This window comes from Labrus mixtus, chromosome 5, assembly GCF_963584025.1.
Source record: "Labrus mixtus chromosome 5, fLabMix1.1, whole genome shotgun sequence".
Classification (NCBI taxonomy): domain Eukaryota; kingdom Metazoa; phylum Chordata; class Actinopteri; order Labriformes; family Labridae; genus Labrus; species Labrus mixtus.
The window spans coordinates 17,905,393-17,927,222 of NC_083616.1; the positions used below are offsets into that span (position 1 = coordinate 17,905,393).

The 21,830-nt window shown below is 38.5% G+C and overlaps 2 protein-coding genes across 3 annotated transcripts in view; one reads left to right on the top strand and one right to left on the bottom strand.

Annotated features, from left to right (window-relative positions):
• Positions 1-21,830, top strand: part of LOC132974347 (histone H2A.V) — a 212,014-nt gene that overhangs the window by 38,918 nt on the left and 151,266 nt on the right. The window lies entirely within an intron of this gene.
• LOC132974343 (phospholipid-transporting ATPase ID-like) overlaps positions 1-21,830 on the bottom strand; it is a 38,573-nt gene that overhangs the window by 4,881 nt on the left and 11,862 nt on the right. Inside the window, exons 2-27 of one of the 2 annotated variants that reach the window (XM_061038359.1) lie at positions 20,829-20,911; positions 20,047-20,105; positions 17,268-17,381; positions 15,727-15,825; positions 12,410-12,471; positions 11,229-11,301; positions 10,734-10,804; positions 10,501-10,583; positions 10,057-10,215; positions 9,711-9,799; positions 8,056-8,249; positions 7,718-7,926; positions 6,990-7,033; positions 6,591-6,756; positions 5,734-5,922; positions 5,432-5,547; positions 4,313-4,477; positions 4,102-4,213; positions 3,059-3,164; positions 2,625-2,766; positions 2,219-2,402; positions 1,387-1,610; positions 1,104-1,187; positions 622-867; positions 401-539; positions 8-138 (exon numbers count right to left, since the gene is read on the bottom strand). In XM_061038359.1, the coding sequence (XP_060894342.1) occupies positions 8-138; positions 401-539; positions 622-867; positions 1,104-1,187; positions 1,387-1,610; positions 2,219-2,402; positions 2,625-2,766; positions 3,059-3,164; positions 4,102-4,213; positions 4,313-4,477; positions 5,432-5,547; positions 5,734-5,922; positions 6,591-6,756; positions 6,990-7,033; positions 7,718-7,926; positions 8,056-8,249; positions 9,711-9,799; positions 10,057-10,215; positions 10,501-10,583; positions 10,734-10,804; positions 11,229-11,301; positions 12,410-12,471; positions 15,727-15,825; positions 17,268-17,381; positions 20,047-20,105; positions 20,829-20,871 (3,303 nt within the window). In that variant the 5' untranslated portion in view covers positions 20,872-20,911. Of the gene's footprint in view, positions 1-7; positions 139-400; positions 540-621; positions 868-1,103; positions 1,188-1,386; positions 1,611-2,218; positions 2,403-2,624; positions 2,767-3,058; positions 3,165-4,101; positions 4,214-4,312; positions 4,478-5,431; positions 5,548-5,733; positions 5,923-6,590; positions 6,757-6,989; positions 7,034-7,717; positions 7,927-8,055; positions 8,250-9,710; positions 9,800-10,056; positions 10,216-10,500; positions 10,584-10,733; positions 10,805-11,228; positions 11,302-11,593; positions 11,868-12,409; positions 12,472-15,726; positions 15,826-17,267; positions 17,382-20,046; positions 20,106-20,828; positions 20,912-21,830 lie in introns of those variants that run through there. The other variant, XM_061038360.1, reaches the window with a different exon arrangement.

Here is a 21,830-nt window from a genome sequence, read left to right on the forward strand (position 1 = left end):
CCTGTACCTTTTCATTGATAGTGGGGCAGAGCTGAATGAACAGGAAGCGGTAGGTAACCACAGGAAGAACACACAGAATGGAGGTGAGGAGGATCGTCAGCCAAACATTTGGCTGGCTCAGAGAGTTTTGGGCGGTTCCTGCACAGACATACACAAGTATTATACAGAATTACTATACAGGACTATGCAAAATGATGTTGGCTTAGTGGCTAAGATACTAAACTTAATTCAGATTCCATATTTGGTATCGTAATTCTTGTCATATGAACTATGCTGCCACCTGTACTCTGGAAGGGTTTTGTAACTTAAAAACCTAAGTAGCAGACATGTATGTCAACACTGAAAAAAAAAAAAAAAAGGGAAACAGAATCTCCTGTCAACTGTTGCATTCACTACTCACCTATAAAGGGGAAGGCTGGCGGCAGCATGAGAAACATGCCGTTACTGTACATGGTGAACGTGACTGCAAAGTACATGCCCAGACTGCCCAACACAAAGAAAGTGTTCACAGCTGTCCAGTAAGACATCTCCAACCCCAACTACAAACACAGAGGAGAAAAATGTAGTTTCAAAAAATATATATATAAGCAAAACGCAAAATTACAAGATAATCCATCATACCTGGATGGTGACAGCAAACAGCAGACATGTTTGTGTTAGGAGAGCGAAGGACTGATAGTCAGCGATGTCCTTCCCATCACCCCTCATCGTGTCATGCATGGCTGCGTAGGGGATGAAGAACAGCACCAAGGAGCTGTAGCAGCTGTGGAGGACACACTTGAAGAAGGTCTTCTTGCTGAAGTACAGGTTGAGTTGACCAGGAACATAGAGCTGAGGATGCTGGAAACTCCACATGTCGTTCACATCCTGACCAGAAGAGGGAGACAAAGACTTGAGGCTTGTATAACTGAGCTCCTAGACTGAAGTAAGAAGATGCAGCTATTGTGTTTAGAAAATTGTAGCCATAGGGAGCACATTCTTCCTAATGGCCAGCAGGGGACAACTGTTTTTATTTGTATGCAAGGCAGTCAAATGAAGTTCATTAACAGTTCTCATTCCTCGGCACAATACATAAAAACATACATGCATCACAGAACAGTTACCTGATCAAACAGACTCATTCCCAGAACAGGTAGCGCTGTGTACATCAGATTGTAGAGTGTTATGAACCACTCGTCATACACGGTCTGAAAAAAAGTCAGAAGCAGAACATCTTTTTAAACTTTTACATTTTTTATTCTTGAAAACAAATAAAGACATTCAATAGTTTCCTGGGACTTTGTGGTGCACAGTTACAGATTGTATGTATTATGTCTAATTCATCTCTATCATTAATTAATCAGGTATTAAGCAACAAAAATAAAAGCTAGTGTCTCTCAGTCTCACCTGTGCAGAGAAGCCGCAGAAGAAGGCGTACCAGAAGTGAACAAAGGTGAAGGTGAAGTTTTTGTAGAAGAAGTAGCGCAAGAATTTGCACATGCGCAGGTAGGACCAGCGGCCGTGCACCAGCAGTAGGCGCTGCAGGAATCGGAACTGAGCAAACGAGTAGTCGCTGGACAGCACTGCCTGCATGCCCTCCTGACCTGAGATCCCCACACCTATATGAGCCGCTGCATGGACAAAGGCAGGGAGAATGAATGAAAGAATGAAAAGTGTTTGGAGACTTTTTTTGTAGTCAAGAGGTTCAAATCAAATGTTGAACACTAGGGGGCGTCAAAAACAACCTTATCATCAGCATAATAAATAATCAACCCTTGCATCTAAAAAGGAGGCCCAGAGACAAAATTTAATTCATTAAGAACACATTTGTGTTCAGCTGACGTATATTGGTCCAACAGTCTCTCACCATATAGCTCTTTTTTTGGTCCAATGAAAAACAAGAAGAATATCTGGGTCCAGTGTTTTTACCAGTTGCTCAAACATTCTCTGTCTCCAACTTCGTGCTTGAAATGAAGTCAGTTTTAAGTATGCACGGTTTTTTAATCACTGATTTAACCCGAGGGTTATCTTGTTGATGAGTTAATTGAATGAAAAAAGCCAATTATCTTACACTGGGGGTGTGGGGTTGCAGTTTTCATTTGAAAATAGAAAATGCTTCTATATATGTACAGTATATATCATCTTAATGAAAGCACTTGACCTCCCCTAGTGATGAGTTTCCTCATAGGAAAAAAAACAATCCAGCATTAAGTCCTTAAATCTGTCATGCTGAAGATACCTTTGATCATGCTGACATCGTTGGCTCCGTCTCCTATTGCCAGTGTGACCACCTTCTTGTACTTCTTGACGAGCTCCACCACCTGAGCTTTCTGCAGAGGAGTGACTCTGCAGCAGATCACTGCCTTACACATGCACGCCGTCTTAAGAAACTCCTGCTCCAGGCTGTGCTCCAGGGCATACGCCTGAGGGAAAGGAAACATAGGGGGAATATAAAAGAGATGAAACATAGGAATTGTATAACTGCCTAAAATGTAACATCTAAACTGTACAATGGCAACAATAGCAGCAGCAACAGTAGCTATTCTGTCTTTCTTAAAGGTTTTTGTCTGTGTAATAAAGATAGCACCTTTTCCCAGGTCAATCTGAGTAAAAAGAAAGCCAAATAATAAAAGACACAGACTTACCAGACTGTGTCCGTTGATAACCAGGCCGTACTCTCCGTTCACCAACTCATCTGAGATCACTTTAGGACCATTACCCAGAGTCCCTTGTGGCAGAAACACTGAATCCTCTTCCACAACTGATTTCATGGTGGTTTGTGCATTTCTGCCAAGAAAATAAACATGGAGAATTGCACAGGAAGTTACACAATAAGCTGGTAAAAAAGACAAGTTTCTTTTTTTTTTTACAAAACATATTGTAGTTTATTTACATGATTTAACTTCTTCGGCTTTATGTATTTGAACTTATTTGTAATTGTCACGTTATTCTTATGATTTACTTAGAACTTAATGGTCAATGACCTCTTCACTGAAATTATTGTGCATCTGACAAAAAATGATTCAAACTACTTTTGTTCTGTTGTGGTAAAAAAGTGTTTTTGAGAACTTTCTCTGACCTCAGTTCCTCTTTAACGTCTTCAGGTGAGTTACCCGAGACAGTGAAGACCTCATTCATCTCTTCACGCAGTAAGTTGCACGAGTACCCGATGTTTTCTGCAGTTTCTGCAACACAAACAATCCACGTCAGTAAGAACACTATAACCAACACCAGTGTAGAAAAACAATAAATTCAATGTTTACTATCAAACAATGATTCTGCATTACCTTTCTGTCAGTATCTGAATAAATGCAATAGTTCTTCTGACAAAAACAAACTTACAGACCTGAATAAAGACTATTAAAAAAACCTCATGCATCATCAAAGTGTGCCATTAAAAAGATCATAATGAAAACATCAGAAAATCCAAAGGTCCCAAGGTTTAATCCAAAAGGTAACTGGACTTAGCTTAAAGTTTTGGTTACCTCTTTTTTGTGCTCTTTTTTGCTGCCTTTACTTTGTGTTTTATAAGATGTGTTTATTGTTGAGTCTTGTCAAAGGTAAATTTGCCACTGGTGGAACAAACACTAAAATCTATCTGTCCGTCCGTCTCCTCCGAGGGTTTCTTTAGTTCTAAAAAAGTCGGATGAATGAGCTTGACATTTTTATTAATTCTATTACGAGATGTATTTGTTATTTCATTTCTAGCTCTCTTTTTTTTTTTACCTCTTACTACCAGTCAGTTTAGAACTGAGGAAGCCGTCAAGAGGGATGTAAAATATCTTCAAGAACTTGAATCATGTCCAGATGCTTTTGGATCAAGCCTTGAATTACCATGACCTGGGTGACTGAGAACCTTCACAGATATCTAGCCTCCAAACTGTCTGACGCATTTACACAAGCTTCTTCTACATATAAAGTATCTTGGTCATTGTGCCGACATCTGCACAAGTTGTAAAATAGTCTAGGGTTGGCAATCACTTAAAAAAGTTAAACAATGAGTCAAGTAAGGCAGTGGAACAAGTAGACATGACAAAGCATTTTCACACCTGTTTCTGTGAAAAGAACAGCCTCAAATGTTTAATATATGTGAACAAAAACATAATTTCTTGTGTTAAATACCTTGTTTGTCACCTGTCAAAACCCAGATTTTGATGTCAGCTTTGGATAGCTGCTCAATAGTCTGAGGAACTCCGTCTTGTAACTTGTCTTCTATGGCTGTCGCTCCGAGCAGCTACACAATGACAGAAGCACAAAAATCAACATGTTCTGAATATGATGAAAGTTTTACTTTTTTTTATGTACTGTAGCAGTATGAGGCTTCTTCTCCTACCAGCAGATCCTTCTCGATTTCCTCATACAGCTCGTCTAGTTTTTCCTCTCGGTCGTCCAGAGCTGTGCTGACCTCATGGTGGCGCTGTTTCCACTGGTTGAAATACTCCTCATCCAGATCTTTGTAGGCCAGCGCCAGAGTCCTCAGGCCATCCCCTGCAAACTCCTGCAGACCAGCATGCAAATACTTATATGGATTGACCCTTCACAGGTAGGTGTAAACACAAACAGAAGTTAAATCATGTGTCCAGCTGTGTACATTTTAGAAAGAGGTTAATACACTGCATGACAGGGGAAGACAAACAGACAGCCAGGAGATAATCAGTGTTTTTCTCATAAACATAAACTGAACTAGGAAAAACTGTAATAAAGAGAAGGGAAGCAACAAGTAGACAAATTCAGAGGAGACGGAGAATGGAGGTAGAACACAAACATAAACAGAACAGAACATTTGAGTCTTTTAACATGCCGTTGAAGTTTACTCCTGTATTTGATCGAGATCTATTGAGGTAAGCATTTAAACCCCTAAATTAGCAGGGTCAGTCCAATACATACAATTGTCCTGCCACACACACACACACACACACACACACACACACACACACACACACACACACACACACACACACACACACACACACACACACACACACACACATCTGATGTATGAACAATGAATACATCTTGTTCAGGACAATTTTGGTGCTAAACAAAATGCTAAATATTCCCCAGTTAAAGTTACATTAAGAAAAAACTACAGCACCTCACTCTCTCTAAGGAGCCCCTTTAAAGACAATGTTATGATTTATACTGGTTATGAAACAGTTTTAATTTAATGTTCTTGTCTCCTCCTGTGAAAGCAAACCCAACCACAGGTTTTCTTTATGTTTTTTTTTTTTTTTTTTTTTAAATCCTCTGACTGTTTTCTCCCGGTCCAATTCTGAGGAGTCAATTGTAGACACACCAGTGAGCCTTTGTACAATTTCCAGAGAAACAGTTAGTTGTCAGCCAGTCAGAAGGACACAGGAGGAGAACACTGGAGAATACAACATTTGGATTTATAGGGCAGCAAATTTAAAAATCAACCATATGTGTCACTTTGGTTACACACACTACTCACATTAAGATGCTCTGTGGTGACCTCCATCAGCTTGCTGCAGGACTGATCCAGCCGCTCATAGATGATCGTGTCTGCACCTTTACAGTAGAGAGACAGCTTCCCCTCTGGACTCCGAACTAAATACACAAACACACACAAGTATTAACACAGAAACATGAGAGCAAAAATATGACGATCAAGACTAGGAAAAGAAGGGATCAAAAAGCAAAAATATGCACCCAGTTTGTCTGGCTAGAGACAGCAGTCTGTACTCAAGACCACAACTTTTAGGAAACTTTATTCCCAACATTTAGTTTTCATACCTATGACGGACATCCTCTTGCGGACGTTGTTGAAATCCAGGATAGCGAGGAGTTCATAGCTGCACTGCTGTCCCATTTCCACTATGGAAACACTGTCTGGTGTACGTGAGCGGAAGACGAATCCAAAGTTTCTGGCTGCAGTGACCAAAGCTCCCTCATCCGGAGACTGGGCCTGGTAGTAAATCTCACCTGTTGGAGAAAAAAATAATGCCTCTGTCACTGGAGGAAGCACAGTACTGTTAGCTTGGATTTGGAGAAATGCTAATGTTAGCTGTTGCTACAAAGCTTTTTTTATAGATAAAGATTAACCAAATGTGTTAATTACGACAAAATGAAGGCCCCAATTTTCCTCCAGATTTTAACTACCACTTGTCTTTGAGTTGCTGAACATTTTTGAAGCAGTGAATTTAAGACAATTTTTAGATTACAAACCTACAACAAAGCAGTACAAAGATATAGAAGCGTGTGACAACATAAATGTATGAATTAATGAAATTTCACGATTGAGCGAATAAACTGTAGCGACCAAAAGGGATTTTTAATTGGCTGAAAACATGTTTATTGTTTCTGTTCAGTCAAGCTGTATTAGGCTCTATATGAGTATTAACTCTCATTTGGGTCAGATCCTTGTAGGCCAGGTCAGCTTCCAGTGGTCATTTGAGGAGCTGCAGTTTTTGTCACTACCATGTTGGCTTCAGGTTGTAGTCCTTGAAGCAGTATCTTGTAGACGAGCTGAAGCATTGGAATTTGTACTTTTACTGGAATGAGACCGAAATCATGCCACTTGTTGATGCTTTATTTCTTATTACAGACAAATCCATCCTTCACAAGCTAACGTACAAACACTCCCCCCTCACCTTCTCGCTTCTCCTCAGCCATCACGGTGTGACACAGGGCCAGCAGCCTGAAGAAAGCGTGGACCTCAGGGTTCTCAAGCTTCACTGCCTCCACCAGGGCGTGGTCATGGAACATGAAGCGAGGGTCAGCCAACGGGTTGAAGGAGAAGTCCACCCTCTCTGTACCCTTTTACAAGAGAGTGAGAGAACATTTTTAACAAGATAGAAGTTGGTAACAAGAGTTCAGAAATGTTAGAGTTATAAGTGAAAGACTTTAGAATGGATTTAGTCCGGTGGTTTTTAGACAATAAAGTGATACTGTTGTAAACAGACAGGGATGTTGCAGAAATGTAAATTCACACAGCAAGATAAAACTAATTTGCCAAGCAGGTGCGACGACTTGCTTAATCACCAACTCACCTCTGTAATTTCTAGTCTTTGACCAGTGTAGTCATACACATCCCCTGAGAAAGAGAAACAATAGCTGAACTGCATGTCTGCTGTCATATTAAGCACAAATCAAACGGTTACATGATGGATTCAAAAACTGTAAGAGCCAAATGACCCCTTCAAAAGACTAATGAACAAATCAATGCTTTTTTGAATTATCAGGGTATTTTTCTCTTGAAAGAAAGTATTTATCCACACATTTCTTAGTGCATGTTTTTTTTGAATTCTCAGTTCTAAGTGGTCTCTTCTTTCTGAAGAATCCTGCAACCAAAGTAGATTTGAATGACTAAGTGTAATCAAATCAATCTACAGCATGAGGTCTGGTACATTTAGCATCAACCTTTCTACACTCTCGCAAAAATAAAAAATACAAAACAAGCATAAAAAAAGCAGATATGGGTTGGGATGCAAAAAGCTGTTAAACTTATAAATGGACAAAATGAATAAAGACAGTTGTTTTAATTAAGTAAAAAATAAATATTACACGGTTTGAGTTATGGAAGTTGATGGAAAAACAAAAAAAAAGTTAGTCTTTGAGAGTTTTGGGGACTGTAGTCATTGATGAGGTCCTGTTCACTTTGTCTCACTTCATTACCAAATGAGGCGGTTAATTAAGAGTAAATTATAAGAACTTAAAACCATGTTTTAATGGACACAGTTCCACCCTAAGAGCTTTTAGGTCATGTCTCCAAGTTTACCGTAAGTTTTGCCGTTGATGGAGCACTTGTTGAACACCATGATATTCTGGGTGAGCGTTCCCGTTTTGTCGCTGAAGATGTACTTGATTTGACCGAGCTCTTCATTCAACGTGGTGGTGCGAGCCTCAGCGGGGGTGTCTTTGCGTCCGTAGTACATCTTCCTGTCCCAGTCAATGTAGAAGCTGTTCCCTAATCGAATGATCTCTACGCTGAAGAGAGATGTAGAGAAACAAAATGAGAACGATCATTTTGTCTGCCACACTCTCTCTACATGTCATTTCAGCTGCTTTAAAAAAACCTACAGTCACACCTAACATGTTTGTACTGTACATTGTTACCTAACATAGAGAGAGATGGGCACCACAGTGTTGAGGATGATGACGTAGGACCAGAACGTGAGGAAGGCAGAGAAGGCAGCGTTGTTGTCATTTTGTCTGGGGAGAAAGACTGTGAACTGTGAGCCCTCGTTCATCTCCCAGAATAAGTTTCCTATCGCCAGGATCGTGCACATGAAGGCCAGGAAACCAAAAATCTGCATCAAAAGTAAGGCAGCAAATGAATGCACTGATTTTTACTCCATTCTTTTCTTAATCATTTTGGTTGGAATGACTGAAATGTAACATGTGCTTGTACAAGTTCTAGGAATAAAAAGCATTTGAAAAATCTCCGAGAAACTACTATTCTCTACTTTCCACCTGACACAGTTGACATTTTCTCACCCAGTGCTCATGTTGTGTAAATAGCAAAGAAGCTTGGTCCCACTTAAGCACCCAGGGCTGTGATTTTGCGTTCCTATCTTAACGATGCTAAAGACTTAAGTCCAAAGTCTGTTGTGAAATGTTGCTCCTGCCATTTAGAGGGCGTATTAGAGAGATGGGTGCATAAAAATGAGTTCATAACAGACTTCCACTCCATGCCCCGACACACAGGGAAGCACATTAGCACTCCCATTGCACTCACTGGGAGTGCTAACACTCATATAGAATAGCACAGAAGCCATGGAGACAGCAAGGCCGACACCAAGCACTCCACCATCTGTGCTTGCTCTGTCTTATATACACAGAAGCACAAACTTACACTCCCTCATGTAAAAGATAGATGGATTTATTCATAAGCAGACTCCCCAATATCCAAACGCACGCATTAGAGAATACAGCCAAGGATTCCAGCAGAGAAAAAAAAGTAAATAAATGTTTACAGCCAACCTTTATTTTAAGTTTAGCAATCATAACATTAGTTAATATAGATTATGTCTGATCCTGTCGGCTTGTCTGGAGATTTTAATAACTAATGAGGATTAATTTTTTTTACCTAATGTGGAAATGTTTACCACTTCTCTTTTAATATGGAAAGGAACTGATCGTTTCTGATGTTGTGGGACTGCGTCAGCGGGAAATATCTCAAATCTGCTAACATGTTTCATATAGTGTCCTGTGTGAGTTCTGTGTGTTCAAAGGCCTTGGATGGTGAGAAGTTAAAGGAGCTGGCCAGATTTCAGTCTATTTAAGAATAAAGACTGAAATCTGCACTTGGAATTACAACATGCCAGCTAGCAGGAGCACCTGGTTCTTAAAGGGAATCAGAGCTGACACTCACAGTTATTGGTTTAATTCCTTTCATGTCAAAAACACACCCATGTGTAATCTTGAACTGGGACTTACTACGACCACTTTGTGCCATGCGCTAACTTTGGTAACCCAAATTGTGAACCGCATAACTAGCACAATGTAGAAGAACACACCCAAAATCACAACACACCTGTCCTGGACAACACACTTTAGAACGTCATAATGAGCTTAAACACCAGTAAACGCATTGGCAAACCATTTATACTGCATTGTTCAAATGATTAAACTGGATGTCATTTTACAGATGAATGAAATCCCACTCAGTTGAAGAATTAAAAGTGGACTTCTTAATTCCTCTAATAACAAAATAATGACATTTTTGACCATCCTGAGATGAGATGAAAGGAAGCAATTTAAAGACTCACACAAAGGACGAGGATGTTCATCAGGCGGTCGACGCTGGTCCTCTTGAACGTGCTCTTCCCACAGTTCTGCATCAACTTGGTCTCAGGACCTGCAGAAGATAAACAGAATTAAGCAAAATCTCGAAAGCTGCAGGAGGAGAGAGTGTGGCCGATGATACAGTCAAAACAGCACCGAGATCAGGAGTTGAAACTGCAACCAGTGCGACGATTACTGTACACACCCTCTACATGGGGCGCCTGCTCTAAAGCTAAACCAGTGCCCCAAAACAATTTTTAATATCTTCACAAGTTGACAATTTCCACTACTTTTTTTTTTATCTATGAGTCTGAGATAAGTCTGCCCCACCTCCAAATAGCACAAGTCCAAAGCACCAGTCGGTGTTCCTCAGGGTGCAGCCTCGCAGCAGGATCTTCTCGTTGTCCAGCGGGTATTTCTGACCAGCGAAGGTTAGTGTTCCAGTAAAGCGGTCGAGGCGGTTGTTGGGTGGTTCACAACGCACCTCACCTTGAGGAGAACAGAGGGGAAACAGATCTTTAACTATTAATGCTCACAGCAGCTGCAGAAAAAGTTAGAACACTCCAGGAGCATACATATTAATATTAACATTTTAGAAAATAGTTTTGCATTTGCCTCTTTAAATGGAACTTAAATATGCCCAGGTGATGTCTATGATAGTGTTGTAAGTCCCATAATCCCAAAAGGAAGTAGGGGGACTTTCCCTCTCTTAGTCTTGCATGCTGATGAATTCAGAAACCAGCAGTTAGTTGTCCTGTAATACAATAGTCTTACCGTTAAAGTCGGCCAGTTTTTCAATATCCTCTCCCAGGTCTCCTGTCACAGGGAGGGCCTGTCTGACCTTCAGGTTGGTCTCTCTGAGGAAGCGAAGGACCAAAATAAGAGAAAAAGGAAGAAAATGTGTTAGAGATGAGGAAGAGGAGAACAGGAATAAAATACATGTTGCATGATTAACTGTACTGGTATGTTATCTCGAATCTTCATATTGGATAATAAAACAGTCTTACCCATCCAGTTCTGCTGTCTCAATGTAGACCAGGTTGAGTGGCTCACTGCTTGAGAGCAACAAGAGGTCAGCCTGAAATGACAGCATCAAATAAGCATGCATTACTATGAATCTTAAATTTCTTCTCTGGGGACCAATAAAGGATTCTCTTATCTTACTAGTTGTTTTAACAACTGCCAAAAGGTTTGCATTACAGTAGCTTGTAGCTTTACTTTCTTTTTTTCAATCACTGATTACAGGAATGTCTCCCAAAAATGATGAGGAACATGTTCTACCTGTATTTACTCCCTTTGCACACACATTAGAAACATGTAGAAAAAAAAGGATTGATAAAAAAGAAGGAAATAAAAAAAAATAATAATAATCACAAATAAAAGTGTAGCACAAACACACAATGAAAACACTGTGACGATACTATAAATAGGGGTGAAGTCTAACTGGACATGGGGAACAGAATAGAATGTGAAGAAGCGTTTCTTTTCTTCAGCTGACTCACTGTGACAAACTGGTTGTTTTCCAGCTTGATGATGTCTCCCACCTGGACATCCATCCATTTCTCACTGCGCAGTCTAATAACAGGAAACAGATTAGAAAGTTGATGTTTGGACTGTGTGTGTGTGTGTGTGTGTGTGTGTGTGTGTGTGTGTGTGTGTGTGTGTGTGTGTGTCTGTGTGTGTGTGTGTGTGTGTGTGTGTGTGTGTCTGTGTGTGTGTGTGTGTGTGTGTGTGTGTGTGTGTGTGTGTGTGTGTGTGTGTGTGTGTGTGTGTGTGTGTGTACTGAAGAGCTCAGAGAAAGGTTTTCTTTTCCCCTGCTGTTATTTGAGGATTGTCAGGAAATAAACAAGCAGAAATAATAACTGACCACAGAGGGCATCCTATTATTAGTCCCCTTCCTTCACTGCGTGTTCCTGTATCATCTGTCTGCCAATAACAGACAAGAGATTTGTTCAATTTGGCTGGAATAAGATTATTTTCCCACGAAATGCTTATGAATGTATGTATAATGTGATAAATTATGAATACTGAATGTGATATATGTGATTAATCATGAATGTGATCGGGGCCGCTGTGGCTCAGTGGTATAGTCTGTCGTCTATCAATCTAAGGTTGGGGGTTTCGAAGTCCCAGCTCCTGCAGTCTGATGTGTCCTTGGGCAGGACACACAATAACAATGGTGGGTGAGTGGTTGAGTGTTGGTGAGGGACAACTTGGCCAGAATTGATTATTAATTTACAAAATGTGAGTGACCTCATTTATTTAATCACATTATTCATCATTTCATTTTAGCCTCCTGTATTTGACCCATCAGTGTTCTCCTTGCATGCTTTATAACCCAAAGCTCTCTCAAGTCCATCCACAGGAAGCTGCTGCAGGAAGGTCGGGAGCACTTGTTATGTATCCTGTTGATCCTCTGTCTGCAAGTCTAAGGGAATGCTTGATTCATAAATAGTTTATTTCACCCTTAGAGCTGAAACCATGAAATAAGATTACTTTGATGGTACTTTTCAGGGCTTCTTGGAACAAGGTTTAACAGAACTGATCAGATTCCCTGAGGAACACCTACCTATAAAGGATGGTGCCTTTACAAAAACACAAAGCATGGAGAAAGCTACATAAAACCTTGTGTAAATGGGCACAGGTGTACTTCCCGTGATTCATACCATACTACCAAACTTACTTTCTATCAATAAGGACTTCAGCTTTTCTGTTGTTGACTTGATTGTCGCTCCTGTGGCGATTCTGGAAAAAAGACACAGAAAGAAACAACACTGGGTTTAAAAAAGGTTTTGTGAAACTCAATTCAATCATTGAATCAAAAATTCCTTTTAACAAAGGTGTCACAAACACAAACTAACACACTGTTAGAAGTGTTTCATAGAAACACTGTGGTGAAAATGTGCGAAAAAGGTAGTTTTTGTTATCAAAGAGGAAGTCCAACATGATTAAATCTCTACTTTTCATTTATTTATTTCCATGGTGTAGACACAGAGTCACTGCCTCCACTGTCCCCACTGTCTGTCTCACTCTGTGAGACAGACAGTGGGGACATGTGGTTTCCATTTCCATCAAAAGTAAAAAACTTTCAAGTCTGTGTAGCATCCAATTACTGTTTCTGTTTTGTAATTGTGATCTGATGAGTCATCCTGTGTCATATCAATATCACAGAGTGGGTTTATGTTACATCCCTCGTGTTGACTTTGATTAAATTACGTTTATTTAGCCAGAAGTATTGAATGTGCTGTATGTACATTATCAAAAGCCAGGGATAAAAATATGTCATCATCTTTGGCCTTTTGATTTTTAGGATGTACAATGCTTTGTGTTGCTCCAAATGTACTGGCCTGTATTTATTAAATACGGAACAAATGAAATATCTTCTTGATTGAGAATTGTTATGTTGTTTGAATCACAACGGTTAAAAAAAGAGAGCAACATTATTAAAATGACGCAAAACCATTGAACTTCATCGATACTGTTTTATAAAAAACAGCCTATGAATAAGTCTTAAAGAATACCTTAAAATGGGAACAGAAACATTCTGTCTGATAAAAGGTTGAAAAAAATGTTCTTCTCATCATATCATTGAATATAAAATAAGTGATCCAAAATATAACCAACACAGAAACGTCCTGCTTAATTCAGCAGGTGTTAGCTTGTTAGCAGCTTTTTTAACCCTAGAGTCAGATATTTCAGCGCTTGTTTTGCAAGGTCATCCACCTTGCCATACATGGTCAGTGTTGAGTTTCTGTGTGTGAGCTGAGATCAAAATCAAACCTGAACCCACCCAGTGACCTCACTCAGGGAGCACATGGGTAACGACAGAAGAGGAACGTTCAGGATGGCCAACCCTACCACACAAAAGGACTTCTGTTCTCCTCCACCAGCTAATGTTTAACCCATGGCAGCACTCATTTCCTTGTGGTAGTTTGGTGCCACCCACACACACACACACACACACACACACACACACACACACACACACACACACACACACACACACACACACACACACACACACACACACACACACACACACACACACACACACACACGCGACCTTGACAACTTAATCTACAAGAAAAGTAATTTCCTTTTCATTGTTTTTAAGGTACATTTCATCTGTTTCAGTTCCCAGTAAGCAAAAAACCTTGTGAACAAGCAGTTGAGGTCGCCTGTGTGTTGTAGTTGTGAGTCTGGACTGAGGGGAATTTTTGTTATTTCTTAACAAGTTTCAATTCCACCTTGACATCATTCTTCTCATATTCTCACCATGTTTTTTTTAAGAATGATGAAATAGTCTCTTGAGCAACAATAAAGCAGGAAAGAGACAAATCACTTAACTTAAAGCTCATGTGAGAAACAGAAGGACGCTAATATTCAAATATTAAAGCATCTCTATGATCTTCAAATGCAAACGCAGCCATCAACATGAAGATTGATCATTTCTACAGTGTATGGTAAGTTTTAATGACTGTAAACACTGCGACCAGGTCAGTGTCAGACGTGGTGACTAACACATTTGTTTCAATGTTTAAAGACTTTGGGAAGAGATTATTCATGAAAAAAAAAAGTGATTTACACACGTACAAGACAGGATGAGCAAAGAGAGACGACGTACAACTTTGTTGAGTGCCAAGATCAACACAAACCACAAGTTCCTCACAGTAGCTGAATGCAAGTTGAATGTGAAGGACAGGTTGTATGTTGATATTCAAATTTGATCTATTAGCCAAGTCTGAAATAAACCGAGCTTAAAACGGACTGAATTCTGTTATTTTGCGCTTAATCTGACACTGAGAAGACTGAAAACAGCTTCTGCTAACAAAATAATATGTGTTTTAGTTTGACGGTGGAAATGAGATAACATGGGGCTAAGTGCAGTGTGAAGTGTTTTGAACAGGAGACGGCTGATGTTTTTCCCACCGAGCATGAGATAACACAAATGAACACAAAGTGCTGAGTCTGCTTTTCTTTTTTTTCAAGAGTTTGAACAAAATATTGTTTTTACACCATTACAATTAGTACACTTAAGATATAATAAGAGTGACTACCTCTTTAGCTCATATATATATTTTATCTTACTTGTTTCTGTAATACTGATTAGAGGAGTGATCTTATTCATAGATATTTTCGGATGAAGGTTGTTAAACTTAGACCAATAATTAAATTAATGAATAAAATGTTTTTGGGGAAAAACACAGAATCTGTGAATGTCTGTAAAATAATTTATATTGACTTCATGGGATAGTTTGATAATGTATCTAATCTGCCTGTCTACTAGTGTTTACATGAACTAAAGAGGAAAAATGTTGAGTATGTAAACGGACTTGAGAATGTAAAGCTATAAACTGCTACTAAAAATATACAACCTTTACCAAACAACCAAAATTAACCCTTTTCCAGGTAAAAGGCTTCTCTTCTCTTTGCATTTCATTTGTTATTCATTTTTTGTCAGGGTCACCGCGCATACCGTCATTGACAGCACGCTTAGCAGTCATGTTTAATGATAGGCATTGCATGTTTTTTAGGTCATTCAAGCCACTACATATACTTTTTGGTTTACTTAGATTTGCAATAAAACTATCAGCAACTTTAGGCATCAACTCTCACTGGATTTATTTTGGATCAAGTCTGCACGTTTGATGAAATGTTCCCGTTTCTTCCAAGTGGTAAAAAAACAAGAAGATATTGGAGAGGGTACAGGACAAACCTGATTTTTTAAAATAATTTTTGCCATTTAATGATTAATTTTTATTAATGTTCTACTATAAGTGACCCAAAAGGGAACGTTGAAATTTAACTCAAGTACAATGCAATGTGTGTATGATTAACGTTTTGTAACAGGCCTATATCCAGATTCACATCATAGAACTCTAAATATTTTCTAAAAGCCGAAGACGCCTTTGCGTATATGTATATATGTATTGTCTTTGAATTTATTTTGGGATCAATACAGATAATTATTCGCCAGACGAGTTCTGGAAATGTGCTTACGATATCGTCAGTGGCATCCTTGGCAGCAGTGACTGTCAGCACGAGGACCAGAGGAACAACAGTGGTAAACCAGGACAGAGAGGAGATCTGAGGAATCACCTGAGGAAAAAAAACACACACATACATTAAGTTTAAGTTATTGTTATATTTTCATAGGAAGCCATAGAAAATGAAATAGGAAAAAAACTGCAGCGCAGTAGAAAAATAAACACACGTTTGTCCCTTTGCCATTCAATGCAGAACATTTTATGTAATTTGGAATGTTAAAAAGGGAAACAAGAATTTTAAAATGTCTAAATCTTCAGTACCAGTAATCTAAAATGTATAAAAGTTACGGTGAATACAAGTAATTTAAAATTTAGATTAATTGTGTTCATAACTATAACACGTTTTAATTGATTAATAGCATAGGCATACATGAACTTGTTGAATAAAATTCATTTAAAAACATTAAAGTTCCTTCAGGCCTGTCAGCAGAGAGACCACTGCAGACGACCTCTGTGGTGCAATAAGACTGTTTTCTGATGCAATTTCCTGTGTTAGATGTCACTTCCTTAATCTCATTGCACTTGATTGATTCACGTCCTGTTTTGAAGGCGCACACTGTGAGAGAATGCAGACACTCAATGTGGTGTGTTGGTTTGCATGTTTAGAAAGGTGTGAAAACACTGTGGTTACTTTTCAGTGCTTTTCACGGACAACAGTCACAAAGTGCTTTACAAAGACATAAAAGACATGGAAGAACATATTAAAAATCACATTTAAGATCACAGTTGCCACATACAATAACAGTTACAAAAAACAGTGCAATGGAGGATGTTGAATGAATAACCAAATGTCAAATGCAAAAGCAATAGGTGAGGCTGAGTATTAAGTTATACAGTTAATACATTTGTTATAGTCATTGACAACAAAACAAGGTGGATAGCCGGACAGCCTAGCTGGTGATGCCCATGCACAGAGGCTGCAGTCCCCTTTGCGGCACTTTGCCCTCTTCAATTACAATTTTGACTCGATCATATAAACAAGATAATGGAGAATGATTCCTGTGCTACATGCAGTGTTGTCCATTGGTTTTGTCTCGTGTGGTAAATGTAAGTGTTTGTTGTTAAAAGTGTTCAGAGTGTTTGAGTTTGATAAAGGCACGTGATGCAGACGTTGTCAAATCAATGAGTAAACGTGTTAAATCACTGTGAGCTTAAAATCAATCAAATAATAATTGTGATGATTTTTTTTGCCATGACCGAGCAGCTCTGATACCAAACACTTCCCAAATGTTCCCCTCAGAGTCAAAATCATTTTCAAGGTTGATATTCTTTAATAATCTTTTGTTGCCAATGTGTACATCATTCACAAATGAATTCATCTAATTTGTTGTTTTTTCTTTTTAGAATTGTATTAAATATTTCACAACTTCTGTTTGACAGTCTGAAGGTAGCCTTGCCTGCCTGTGCCTGCATGTGTGTGTGTGTGTGTGTGTGTGTGTGTGTGTGTGTGTGTGTGTGTGTGTGTGTGTGTGTGTGTACGTTTTTCTCCCTCACCTGGAGCACCAGCAAAAACAGGAAGTAGGCATTAGCAATCCTTTGGAACTGCTCAAACAGGTTAAGAGGTAGGAAGGTGAAGAAGTTGTACTTGTTGGTCTTGATTGCGTTTGTCTGAAAAGGTGTAAGGGGGCAGACAGAAAAACAGTGTTAAACCAATAAAGGATCAATACCGAAATGTAGAATTTGTCCCCCCAAAAAACAGAGGTTGAAAGTACTTACTGATGTCTATGGTTAAAACTAAAGACACATAATTGATACAGTATCATAACTTTTTTCAGGGCAGGGGCAGCAAATCTGTACAAAGTACATATTACAATGTTACAATTCACTTTATCCAAAGCGACGTACATCATAGAGTAAGTACAACACTAATCCATTCATACACCGCCACCGAAGCAACAGGAGCAATGCGGGGTTAAGTGTCTTGCCCATTGTGTAATTAAAACAATGCATTGTAGAGTATTGTTACATGAATATTGTATAACTTGTATTCTTATTATAATACAGATGTGCAGGCATGATGGTTTCCCTCTTACTTACAAATCCTCTGCCATCATCTGCACTGACTTAAAAGGGCTGACAGGGCATCTTCTCTGGTATGATAACATTTGCGTTACTTATTGCGTTACAACTGGCTTAAGCGATTATCAGAGAGTTTGCTGATTTTAAGCAGAAAATAAAAATAAGATAATTTATACCTACAATAAGCATTCCTAACATTTTCTAACTGGGCTAACAGCTAGCTGCCAAATTATGAGTAATGACACAATCTACACTGGGTCAACTGGATAGTTTAAGAAAGATTTAGCAAAAACAGATTTAGAAGCAGATCAGTGTTCAATTAAGTAATTATAATATATTATATATTATATTATATTAATTATGTTACTAATGAATTTGGCTTTTCATTATCCCACATATTAAATACCCTCACACAAGATAGCCTATATGCCATCAGTTTACAGATTAATTTGTGTAGGCTGTTTCACTATTTAGGTGTCACAGAAACATCAGTATCATTCAAAATAATGTTATGAATAAAATGTTATGAGTAAAAATGTATGACTCGAAAGCACCATATATCTTTTACAACTTTCACAAAAACAATTTTTCATAGCATGAAAAAACAAACAAACCAGTGATACATTAACATCGATGTTGCTGGATGTGAACTGGATGCAAAACAGACACAACCTGAAGGAAAACAGTCGGGTAGTTGGGCATGTTGTGGTAAATATGTGCAGCTCGTGTCATTCTGTGGACTGGGTTAATATAATTAATGCGTCGTGTAATGTTTTATGGAAATCTGGCTTTGTGCATCAGACATGATGGGACTGATGATGGGATAACATTCATGGCTTGAACAGATATAGCCTTATGTTTGATGTCCTTTGAATATCCAAAGGCATACATTCAATTTCAGAAGGTGAGCGTTAACATGCAGATAGATGGAAGATTATGGTGGAAGAGGAGAGGAGACAGAGGCTTTAATTACAGGACACTCTGTCAGCGGGCAGAACAAACAGCCTACTTTAGCACAGAGGCCTTAGAGTTCAAAACGCATTACCTACCCCTGATTTCTCAATGTTTTCTTCTCTGTGGCTGAACATTTTTCACCTTCAAATTTGATCCTGCCACATTTTTCGGCCAACACCTGCCTTGAAGCTTCAATTCCTTTGGCAGACATGACCAAAATAAACTGCTATTCCAATTGAACTCCAGCTAAAATGCACTGACTACTTGTTTAAAACACCTGGTTGCTCAAAATGATTCATATATGGTAAGTATATGTCCTTAATGAAACTTTTCCCCACATGTTGGATGTTTTTTTATTTGTATATCTCTGTTACTCTGTACCAAACACTTCATTGGGTTGTGCAGAATTCCTGAGGCAGATGTTAGTCTTCATGCCTGTAAGATCTAGTGGGCGGCGTGTAGTCCTGACCAAGTGTCAGTACGCTGAAATCTCTGACTCTGATTCACTGACTTTATCTCTCTGCATCTATTTACTAACAAACCGCCCACAGACTGGATGTGTTGTTCTGGATGTACAAAATCAGAAAAAGTTAGAGTTTACATTCATTTTGTTATTTTACACTTGGTGGGATGATCATGACCTAAAAAAAAGTTCAGTCCTTTCATTTGTCATTGATATTTTAAACTAAATACTTTCTGTTTAAGGGTTTTACAGTTTCACATTCGGTGTTTGAATTCTTGAAAAGTTATAATAGTAATTTGTTTCTACAGCACAGTATGTGTTTGAGGTTACATATCTGTATGTGTAACCTGAAAGACTTTCTGGTTAAGATATATTTTGGTAAGGATGAACCAAGAGAGTAAGCAATCTTTCTTTTACTCTCATAAAACTGAAAAACATTTTTTTTCCCAAGGATTTTATTTCAAATAATTAGTGTCTTATCACAGTTTTTACAATATCATTTTGTCATTTGAGTGTCTAATTTCCTTCTCTACTTCTGTGATGATTATGATGATTATTAAGTGTTAGAGCAAAACAGTTCTCTATTTCTAATTGTCTCCTCTTTCCATTTCCCTTTCTAATTAAATGATCTTTGACTTTGGCTCACATCTTGTTTCCAGAAAACATCCAACACAGTCCAGCAGCCAGACACAGCCCATAGAAGAAATGATCTAGTCGACATCTGCAATGACCGCATAACGTAGTAAACTGTTTGTGGTGAAGTGCGTGCTGGCCTCATCAGCTGTACATCCTGTGTTTCTCTTAGAAGACAGGTCTGTAGAAGAGAGCAGTACTTACTGCATATTGAAAGGAGAGGTTGTACTCGCGGTCGTTTGCGCGCAGCTTCCTCTCCAGCTCTGATGTGCAAACACACAGAAATAATAATCATTATCGTACATCTCTTCAAAAGTACATCTAACATATAACAGAAACCAAACCCATAACTAACACACTTAATCAGGGCTTAATCTGCCCACTGGGAAGTCTTACCATTTGTAACACACTTACCATTTGTAACACACTTTTTTCAGGTATTAATTAAAGGTTATGATTTCATTGCACAATATTCACCTTATATAGACCTCTGATTGTCAGAAAGAAATGTATGCATTTGTGTTTATAATGGTTAGCAATCAACCTTTGAAAAGTAGGATAAATAAAGCAATACATCTGGTGAGTCATGTAAACATTACATCTGCTTAACATAAACAATAACATATGTTGTTGTGATAAATTCAGACTTTGATGTGCTTATTGCGAATCCTCATACCGGGATAACAATGAAGTTATAGGATTAATTGCACAGCCCTCGCTGAGATGTAAATGTAAAATTCTTTCACCATACTCAAAACATTATATAAATGTAATAACTAAAATCTTCATCCAACAGCTTTAGTATTATGATAACTGCAATGACATCTGGACAACTAAACCTTCTAAGAGGTTCATGATACCTGATAGAAAGCTCTACAATTGTTACGAGTTCAAATATTTCTGTTTACAGCTGTTTATTAAGGTCAAGAATAAAACTATTGATTTTTATATTTCATGTTCTGAACATCCATCAAATGACGTCCTACCTCTCTCTTTTTTCCTCACACAGTCCACGCCGAAGAACGACATCTTCCCCTCCTCTTCTTCTCTATCTATCCATCATAAACATCTGTGGAAGAAGACAAAACAAATGTTAAGTGAAAGGATAAATCTGACTCAAATCATTTTCTACTTTCCTATCCAGAAAGTAAGCACACACTCGTACACTGAACATCCACTTTCTCTTAGAAACTGGGAATTTAAACCTCTCTGCTGTAAAAGTGTGAATGACTGAGTACCCGCCAGCTGACATCAGGACATTTTCCATAATGTGCTCTATGAGGTAATCATTCTCCAGCCATGCCCAGGCTTTTTAAGGTTTAAGCGGGTTGTAGCGGCACTGAACAGCTGTTTTTTTAAACAACAAACATTTAATGTGAGACTGGAATGAAGAGAAAGTAAACTCTCTGAAACTGAAAATCAGAGCAATCTTTAGGAATTCCTTTAAAAACACAATCTTGAAAAGGCTTTCTCATCTAATGTTGCTTTTCAATTTGGGATCACTGAATTGATATTGCAATTCCTATCTTTCATATATCATTTACTTACTTGTACAAAAAAGGCTAAATGCTTGTATAGTTTTCTCTGTTCTTATTTTTTTGTCTCTTTGATTTGGGGTTTTACTTTTTAAGAAGCACTTAAACTTGAAAACGAAGTTATCATACAAGCTATCTAAAGCATACAAATGTGTGATGTCAAAGGCTCATCATGGAAACCACCACGTTATGAAAACTGCTAATAAAAGAAGAGGAGAAGTTGCTCTGTTTTAAGCTTTGTATCTCTATACTTTTGCTCGACTACATGAGTATTTCTTTCTATTTAATAGTTGTGCTTTCACTGCCCCTTTTCTCTTTGCTTCAGGTTTGCATCAGCCACTTAATGTTTTTCCCATGTAGGGCAGAGTGAGTCAGAGGGAGGCTCCCCCCTCTCATTCAGCTATCTGCTCCTTCTGACAGTAAAGAGTTTCAAATCAAGAGCCCTGCACAGCC